The sequence below is a fragment of the Zeus faber genome (assembly GCF_960531495.2).
Source record: "Zeus faber genome assembly, chromosome: 7".
NCBI classification, from domain to species: domain Eukaryota; kingdom Metazoa; phylum Chordata; class Actinopteri; order Zeiformes; family Zeidae; genus Zeus; species Zeus faber.
In genome coordinates this window covers 21,134,334-21,144,753 of record NC_137203.1, presented here as the reverse complement: position 1 = coordinate 21,144,753, position 10,420 = coordinate 21,134,334, and the positions used below count along the sequence as shown (strand labels likewise).

Genomic DNA, 10,420 nt, shown 5'->3' with positions numbered 1-10,420 from the left:
CCCGGTCGACTCGTCGCCGAGTGGTTGCCATAGCAACGTATACACGCGTCAACGCGTGCACCGCACAAGTGTATTTATGTTTAAGTGAAACTATTATTGCTACCGCATATAATATTGCGTATTCATATGTTGATATTTGCGCATGCAAATATCAATATACAAGCGTCTCCCCGCTGCCCCTGCTCCTCTCTCTCCCTTCCCTCTGTGTCCCTCTATTTTCTCTTGCACTCCTCAACCAATGATTAAAATGCAATAACAAAACATTGCGATCCCCTGTCTCGTTGTGGATGCGTGTGAGTGTGTAGATGCTGTTGGAGAACATTATCCTCGAGGATCACCAAGTTGTTCCGTTGTAATTAATTCAAGTATGATAACTACTACAACCTGTTTCAATCAATTACCCAACTCCTGTTAACCAATTCAAGTATAACAATTACCTCCGAGGTTCAGTTGGTCGTATTTATTGTCCGGCAGAATCGAAAAGTACAGCATACAGAGTCTCTGGGTCCGCACCTTGTATCCCTGACAGAGCTATGGAGCAGGGTCAGTTCGCAAAGTATCCGCCTCGTTCCTTCTTGTCCGGACCCTTATATAGTTTCATGTACGCAAGTGGTCACAAAAGGACATACGGATCACAAAGAACTGCAGAACGTGCAGAACAACATGAACAACACGCACGCAAGCGGAAAAGTACAGGAACAACATGTGCGCGACTGGTCACAAAAGGACATTTCCAACCCGAGGCGCCATATTATTTCTAACGACGCACATACAGGAGTCTAACTTATAGAAGTTGTTTTCTATACCTGTCAGATTAACTTCTCAATCATTATTCCCACCTGTTCTGACCATGTGATGTGTGCTGTATGACGTCATGCTGCAATCAAACTGTTTGGGAGTATAGGGACAGTCTTGACGAGAACTTACCCTCAACAGAGATCCAACTTGGGCGTTCACATTTTATACTTCAGTGCATCGTGGAATAAACCAGGGATCCCAGCTACCTCCCAAAATCGTCTACCATCGTTTCTCTGAGACATCCCATAGTTAGTTCACTGTAGGGAGCCTCCAGCCGAGGACTAATGATCAATGGTGGAGAATGTAGGGTTAATATCAATGCTTTAGTATTTGGAAGATAAATAACATCTATATATTTATTTATCTATTTATATATCTATTTACTTATTTATTTATTTTTGTTTGTTTGTTTGTTTGTTTATTTATGTGTTTATTATTATTATTATTATTATTTTTATTATTATTGTTGTTGTTGTTGTTATTATTGTTATTGTTAGTATTATTAGTATTATTATTAGTAGTAGTAGTATAATACGATACGTTTTTTCAATCCCTGGGGCATTGAAATTCAGGTGTTACAGCAGAAAAACATTCCAAGAAAGAGATAAAAAACAAATAAAAAAACATAAAATAAAATAACCATGTCAACAAGCCATGCTTGTTCACTGACTTGTGTTTTTTATGATGCTGAGTGTAATAGTGAAATTCATATACAGTATACGTGTATATATATATATATATTGGGGTATTTTTCCTTTCTTATTGTAGAGTGTAGTGGAGAGAGAAGTAGAAGAGAGGCACTCCAAAAACACATGCATGCTCGGATTCCAACCTGCGTCACTGCAAGGTATTTGCATGTACACAAATGCTTGTGGTTGAGCCACAAGGACATGACATTATAATGATAACAGTAACCCTAATAATGACAGCAATAATTAGCATAATAAAACTAATGGTACAGTAGTACCACTAATAGTAATCATAATGTAGTTTTAATAATTTTATTTAATAATTATAATGGAAAAGAAAAATACTCTTTATTGCATGTGGGGCGCAAAAGAGAATGTTTCGTAGTTGTAGCAATAGTAGTATTAGTAGTACAATTCTGTATAATAATAATAATAATAACTGTTTTTATTAATGTATTATTTACTTTATTCAGAAACATCCATTAACATGTCAAAGTGGTCGTCTGCCTTAAAATGTGACTAATTAGACGATGAGGGGCGGTTTAGTAGCTCAGGGTTTTTAATTTCTGACAAATTTAAACAGGGTCAAATTAAAAAGCCCACTTCTCAATCTTCTAAGCAGGCAGTGCAAGTAACCCAGACTCTTGCAGCTGCACAAACTTTGGGCTGAAGTTCTCCGCCTCATTGCTATTCAGCAGAACAGCGTGATGTCCCTAAAGCCCTTTGTGCTCTGGCGCCGTGTGTGTGTGTGTGTGTGCGTGTGTGTGTGTGTGTGTGTGTGTGCGTGTGCGTGTGTGTGTGTGTGTGCGTGTGTGTGTGTGTGTGTGTGTGTGTGTGTGTGTGTGTGTGTGTGTGTGTGTGTGTGTGTGTGTGTGTGGACTACCCTGACCCGGAGAGCTCAGGCTGAGACAAAGCATGCTTTTCAGACCGGGCCCCCTCACTCCTCGCTCCTCGCTCTTTTGGACAGCTTCTCCGAAAACACGTCCACCGTGGAGTTTTGAGGGAGAGCAGAGCTGCGATTCGAACAGACAACAGCTTCTCCAGCAGGAAAGTGTATAAATGTAGGTTGAGGCCATCAAATGAAGGCGGCAGTCGCCGACCCATCAGTCCTGTTTGAAGCTTAGAGGCTGACAAACCCACCACAGGCTCCCCCGAGTGGCTGGGTGAGGTAGCCATCAGTAGTCGCAGGCTGACATTAGATTTGAGAAGCGCCGCCACACACCGTGTCCTTCCTCAGATTGGGAGAACTTCACTCGAGTGTAGGCATCACCCGAGAGGGCCGCCCGCAGGAACGTGCCTTTTAGTTTTCAGTTTCCTGCATCGCCGGGGATTGACGCCGTGCGCGTTTTCCTTTTAGGGATCTGAGTGTTGGGTCTCTCCTCCTGTCTGCTATGTTTTCTCTCTCTCTCTCTCTCTCTCTCTCTCTGTTGTAGCCTGTGTGTGAAATGGCGTACCGCAGTACCACACCGTTTAGTACGTCAAGTTCATGGGTGAACGTGTTTAGTATGACTCAACCCACAGTATGCATCAAATAGTATGCGAGGGCTACCAGGATGACGCGCGACAGCCGGTGAAATATGGCGCCGTGCAAGCACTGTGCACCAGTCGAGCCGAGCGTATCCCGCGTTTGCGTCGTGAGGGCGAGACGACGGAAAAACGCTGCGTTCTGTTGAAAAGTCGCAACGTCAGTTATGCTTCCAAAGATAAATGTGTTCCGTTCCCCCGGCCCAGGAAAACGTGGAGGATCAAGTTTTACCGGGTTCCATTTTCAGTGGATTGCAGCAGAAAAGTTTCATTCCCTCGAGGAGGGGACGTGGAGGGGCTTTGTGACAAATTGGTACGAGCCATCGTTCTTTTTTACTCACATACTGAGGTACACGGGACGAAAAATGCCATAAATGTGTAGCACGCAGGGTGGGTTTGGACGCAGGGTGTGTAATTATCTTCGTCACCCATAGGTGGCGGAAGAGAGGCACGGTGATTAGGCCAATATTATATTGACTCAATTTCAACTGTTTACGCAGTAGGGAGTATCGACCACAAGGGGGGGCTCTCTCACCACTAACCCCCATCTCGGCGTCCTCCTTTTCCGTCTCCCTCTCTGTCGGTGTGTCTCTCTGTCGGTGTGTGTGTGTGTGTGTACACACACACACACACACACACACACACACACACATAACTGCACATTTCATATCTAATGTCCATCATGTCATCAAAGCAGGTCTGATTCCATGTCAAAACCAATCTCAGAGTTAGAGAGAGACGAGAGAGAGCGAGAGAGAGAGAGAGAGTTGAAGTACATTTCTATAATTTCACCTCCTTTGATCACTGTAACTGATATCCTCATAATAATAATAATAATAATAATAATAATAATAAAAAAACCCTGAAAGGAGTGAGGAAGGAGTTAATCTGGTGTCAGATGAGTATAATGGCTCTCTATACGGCGCTCTCCCATTAGAGTAGGGGGTGGGGTCGCCCGGGTCAGAGACACGCAGGAATATTAGATTCATATTTCACATAAAGACTCCATTTCATAGATGAATAGACTTCATTTGGAAGAGGCCGCTGCTTCGACCGCCGAGATTAATCTTCATCTCCACACACACGTGGTTATTTTACTCTTCTCATTTTACTTCGTTTTTTTTTCCGTTGTCAAACTGCACATAGCATTCACTGGGATCATATCCCACACACGTCTGGATGCTGGGTGGACGGACGATGCCTTTTCCGGAAGCCCTGTCCGTTCTTTCCCTTCCTTTTTGGTAAATAACTTCAAATTTGTGAGTTGTTTTTTGTTTTGTTTTTCCCCCCGCTTTTTGGCCGGAAGCACTGACCATCCTGCACAGAGGCCCGCTTCATTAGAGCGCTGTCACCATGCATCGCTTATCACGAGTGTGCAGGGACACCTTGTGGACATGCGCTGACATTGTTTATTTTGGCTCAGCCCTTCAGATGACAGGACAGAGGCCTTGTAAATTTAGGGGGGGGGAAACAAAAATTAGGGTCACCGGTCAGAACCGTTCCTGCCGATGGGATATAATTAAATAAATGAAGTCGGTGTCTTTTGACGGTTGCACCAAATACACACGCACACACGCACACACACGCACGCACGCACGCACGCACACGCACACACACACACACGCACGCACACACACAGACACACGCAAAGAGAGAGCCGGGGTTTTGTCTGCGCAAATTTATTTATTGACTCCAGTTTAGTTGTTCATCATGGTCTGGAAAGAGAAAGGGAGCAGGCGAGGTTTAGTCAACCTGTTATAAGCGACACATTATACCACACTGTGCGGTAACGACCTGTGATGATATGTTTGAACCGCGAGGTGTGCAGCGTTACCTGGTCGATCCAGTCGTTGAAGGCGGACACGCGGGTGAAGACCGTGGGCTTCCTCACGTAGTTGCAGCCCAGGCCGGACACGAAGCTGGCGATGCCGTGGACCTCCCACACTCCCTGGGCGTTCTTACAGTTCAGGGGCCCGCCAGAGTCCCCCTGCACAAAGAGAGAGGGTATAGATGCAGGTGTGTACTAACATAGGCAGGCAAAACGCTCATTAAAACATAAAATTCAAATCTAAACACAAGTATAAAAACATGATTCAGTCATTTTCGTTAGGAAACCATAACTGGTGCAGCACGTATTTGACATTATTGATTAATTATTATTTATTTTACTATATTTATTTTACATTTATATAAAATAAATACATATATTTTTAATATTGTATATTAATATTTTTATTTTAATTATATTATTATTATTATTATTATTATTATTATTATTATTATTATTATTATTATTATTATTATTATTATATATTATTATTATTTTTTTCAGTTTCCAATAATGGAAAGAACATTTAAAGTTCTTAAGTACATTTTTCAAGTACCTGTACTTACTTGAGTAACTGAGTTGAGTTTCTTTAAAACAAATCAGGATTAATATGTATAAATATCAAAATCATGGGCTGGATTAATCAAACTGCTCATCAATGATCCATTAGATCTATATCTTTGTAAAGGATATACTGACCTATACTGTCTTTTTTGTAAATTGTAATCAGATTATGCATGAGAACTGAGCTGCAGAAAACTAAGGTATAGTAGTATTTTATGAAGCATTATTGGCTCTGTTCTACATATATATATATTGAGTCAGGTTTATTTGTACTTTTAGTGAAGCAAAGTATCTCAGAACCTTTTCCACCACTGGAGTGACACACTGAAAGACTCATACGGTTGAAAATGAAATTCAAGGTCAGCATAAAACTAGGAAATCTCATATCCAGATGCAGAAAAAGTTTCCCGTGCGGTAGTGAAACTAATCGCGCATCGACATTCTGAGCTGGGGGAAAAGTTCCGGCTCTACTCAGCTCAAGTTTGATTCGGAATGAAGTGGTTATGAAACAGGGATTTTCCTCAGAACTTACGTTGCATCCAGCCACGATCCCATCCCCTCCGGCGCACACCATGGTGGTCCTGACAGCGAAGCCCCACCAGTCAGGCTGGGAGCAGGTGGCGTGGTCCGCCACAGGCATCAGTGCCTGCTGCAGCATATCAGCGATGGGGCCTCCAGCTACAACAAACCCAGATGGAATCTTTTACCATGCTCCACGTGCTCCAGCCAGCCAGCAAGCAAGCATGATTTGTAGCATTGCTGGGGGTGCAAAATTAAAAAAAAAAAACATGATGTACAACTTTGTGGAAGATCTACACTATAAGCCCATAAGAAGAAGGTCCATGCTTCGCTAAAACATTTGATTCCAAGATTTTAGTGTAGAGCTCCCCCCACCCCCCATTTCCACCTTATATGGGCCTGAGCTCATACTCCGAGGTCCAGGCTCAGAACCAGAGGCTATGGGAAGTCTTCGGCAGCGGGGTTCCCTGGAATTTGCAAATGACTTGCTGGAGGAGCTCAGACACGACCATTCACTGTCCTATTTCAAATTTTGTAAATCTTAAAATGCATTATTTTTTTTTGCTTTTACCTCTTTATCGAGAAGTGCAATAACCTGGATTCTCCTATTTTATTCTTATTTATACTGTATCTGTTTGTTATGTGTTTTTTTTATTGTTTCTATCTTCTGTTATTTGTATTTATTACTTTCTTTATATGAATATTAAAAGTATAATAATAATAATAATAATAATAATAATAATAATAATAAAGTTATAGTAGTAATAGTAGTTTTAGTAGTTGTCATAGTTGATATAGTAGTCATAGTAGCAGTGGTAATAGTAGTACTGTAGTAGTATTTTTATCATCATTATGATGATGATGATGATATTATTATTATTATTATTATTATTATTATTATTATTACTAATAATTAATTAATTAATTAATTATTATTATTATTATTATTATTATTAATAATAATAATAATAATAATAATAATAATAATAATAATAATATGTCATTACAACATCACATCCTATTAATACATACTGCTGATTCTTCCCCAGCCAGTGATGTAACAGGGGTACAGGTTGGGCAGCAAGTTTCCAGCAGGGGGAATACAACCTAACTGGATATGGTCGCTCAGAACCGCAGGCTCAGCCAGCTTGATGAGGGCAATGTCGTTCCTGAGAAAGGCAGACAGACAGACAGACAGACAGAAATGTGTTCAGTGAGGCGACATCTCTTATCTATATGTAACAGTTAAAAGCCTTTTGATGTGAACAGTTTTCAAAATACCCTTAAAATTTTTTTTGAGGACTTTCTCATTTTTCTTCCATATTTTTCTTTTACATCTTGTTTCTTTGTTTAATTACTTTAATGTCCGTGAATGGAAAAACTTCATACTTTAATTTCCAGCTTTGTCAATCATTCAAAAAATACCACTGCAGCAAATTAAAGAATGTTTTTTTTTTTGTCTCGCCCTTAATTTATTTAAATTTTCACAGACTTTTGTTTATCCTCCTCAAGCTCGTCCTGCAGATAGACCTCCGGGAGGCCAGGATCGAGGAAGCAAAATAGAATTAATCAATCTTTTTTGATAAGGAATTTGAGTCCTTCAGTTCATTGGTGTATGACACAACCTCCCTCAACACACAACCTCTTATGTTGTGCACGTGCCCCCTAGCCTCCTAAAATCTGAATGAGTCAAATAATTGTCCACACAGTTCCACTGTCTGTCACGGCGGGGAGCTGGCACGCCTTTTCGCAGGTTTTAATACAGAAGGACCCGCCTTACCCCAGGGCCACAAAAATGGGATTCCACTTCTCGTGAACGATAATCTTCTCGGGCAGGATGGCCTTGGAGCCCGCCTCCTCCTCCACCAGGTTGTTTTTTCCCACATAGACCCTGTAAGAGAGCTTGGTGCTGGAGACAAGGAGAGACACGTTAGCGGTTCGCCACACCGAGCCATTAGATGAGCTATTAGATTTGGTTGTATCACCGACGTGTGGGGTGGCGGAGGTGGGGTTTCCTTTGGTAGCGGAGCTATTGAAGCTATCTGCGGTGCACTTATGTTTTGTGTGTATTACGCGTGGATTTGTTACAAAACAAATTGAAACGTACCTATGAATGAGTTTTTGATGCTTGTCTGTGTGTGTGTGTGTGTGTGTGTGTGTGTGTGTGTGTGTGTGTGTGTGTGTGTGTGTGTGTGTGTTTTGACTGTGCTGGTGCATGTGTTTACTTGATACAATGAGCAGCAGTCATGACCCAGTTGGCAGCGATCAGAGATCCTCCACAAGTGTGTCTCCACTGGCCGGCCCTCTCGTACTGGAGAGAGATCTGGAGACGGAGAAGAACAATGTCAGACAGATGGACGGACAGATGGACAGAGTCAGAAGGCAACTAAAGTTGCCACACTGCCAATAATGGCTTGGCCGTCTCCTTCCCAAAAACCCTTCCCCCCAAAAAAACATTTTCCAAAGTTTAATCTGATTATACAGCGCTGGATGGCCACTGGCGGTTCATTGTTTGAAACTATAGAAGCAGATGCAGGACCCGGGAGGTCCGCTGTGAAGTCAAGAAAACAAACAGATGTATGGGAACCAGCGTACCTGCCAGGGCCAGCTATGGGGCCTGGCATCCACTCCATTGACCACACGAGACGTGAGTGGCTCGATGGGAGGGGTGCCGCACCCGAGGGCTGGGGGGAAGCAGACGTACGAGTGAGACAGAATATTTATAAGGGTTCTAGCAAAGTTAAATAATAAGAGTTGCTTTCGATCGTGCCAAAGATTCGGTGTGAAAGGCATAGGCGGCGGAGAGGGGAACAAACAAACACAGAGTCTAGAGAATGCCAGATGTTCTTACCGCTAGCAATGAGCACTGAAGCCAGCACGATGGGGATCATGGTGATTGATGCTTCTGCAAATGGACGGCGGATCACGCGCCCCTTTATACCGTCCTCCACAAAGCGACACCCCTGCGGCGCACCCGCTTATTGGTCTGCGCTGGCCTTCAGGGCGGAAAGACAGACCAATGACAAAAAGGTTGGCACCGAGTGGCTTGGACGTCTAAACAGATGTGTTCTCTGGTACAATTCACACAACCTTTGCATGAGCATGGAGCTGATCACGTGTGGTTCACCAGCCTCGGCGATAGGGAGTCTTTCAAAAACCGCCTTAGTCAGATGCATGTAGCCTCATGAAGGTTGGTCATGTCTGCATTTGAAAATACTAGTGCATGCCCGTTTAAAATGTAAGACTTTCTAAGGCTAATGGCACAATTTAACAAAATGTCAGTGATTCAGTCCTGTGATCCACAATGGAAGACGAAACTGCTGGTTAAAGTCATACACCGGCGAAAGACACTCTTTGTGACTCCGAAAATTAGACGAATTAGAATTAGATTAGAAAATCTCAACACTGCACGTCCTTGGGTTCCCAGCAATACACCCACCAAGTGCAAAGGTGATCGGATGAACGGTTGTCGAGATAATCGAAGGACATACTAACATACATACTGTACATACAAACATACATACATACATACATACATACATACATACATACATACATACATACATCACTTGTTTTGAAAAGCTCTTAAACTTTAAATGAAATTATAACTTTGTACCCTGGAACTCCCCCACTGTTACCAAGCTGTACATAACATCTGGTTCAGTGAAAACTGACCATATTAGTTAGTAAGTTAGTTCATTAACAGTTTTCACCAACAGCTCACCAACCATTATTTCCAGTTTCATGAGTAACAACCAATTTAGAATGGATCATTTAAACACATAATTGACCATTGCCTTGGTGTCATTTGTGCAGACCCTACGGCTGTAATGGTGAGTTATATATGACCCTTTTTTCACTGCACCAAAGACCGGTAACATCTGGCCTTTCTCTTTCGTGGGAAAGGCTACACCTGACATTGTGTCCCCGGACAAATGACTCTGCAGTACTCATGCCTTCTTATCGGCTCCGGCTACGATTGGCAGTGATGGAAACAGGACACCCGGGTGGACACACTGGACCTTGGCGCCTAAATAGACAGGAATATCCACGTATCATTCGATCATTTCATTCCTGATTTAGAATCCGAAATAAAAACGTATTGACTTTTTTTTTTTTTTTTTCCTGCATGCAGGACCATGAAAGGTTTTGGGGGGAGTGGAGAGGCCCCACGGTCCGCCGGCACCACCTGAGCCACTCCAGCACCGCCCCGAGCCGGCCTCATGACACGCCGCTTTTCCAGCGCGATCGTAATGTCGAACGTGGCACACCAGGAAAAAAAGAAAAGAAAGCCATACTCGTTTACTGGCAATGGGAATGGCGTAGTGGCTTGTTTTTGGCGGCTTTACCCGTGTTTAAAAAAATCTGTGTATACACGCTAATTTTGGTTTTAGTCAATAAGCAGTATATGTCTGACAATTAACACTCAGGTGTGAGTTTTCAAAACAGTATGAGCAAGCTGGCAAGGTTCCGAAGAGGTCAAATAGTCCCGACGAAA

General features: G+C 42.6%; 1 protein-coding gene across 1 annotated transcript; it reads right to left on the bottom strand.

Annotated features, from left to right (window-relative positions):
• Window positions 1-4,708: 4,708 nt before the first annotated feature.
• Window positions 4,709-8,825, bottom strand: ela3l (elastase 3 like; the record flags this gene model as incomplete). The annotated part of the gene is made up of 8 exons (XM_080004256.1): window positions 8,774-8,825; window positions 8,518-8,606; window positions 8,148-8,245; window positions 7,703-7,831; window positions 6,955-7,091; window positions 5,936-6,081; window positions 4,846-4,998; window positions 4,709-4,726 (listed from the first exon to the last, which is right to left on the bottom strand). The coding sequence occupies exons 1-8, from the start codon at window positions 8,811-8,813 to the stop codon at window positions 4,709-4,711; spliced, it is 810 nt and encodes a 269-aa protein (XP_079860382.1). The 5' UTR covers window positions 8,814-8,825.
• Between the last annotated feature and the right edge of the window lie 1,595 nt (window positions 8,826-10,420).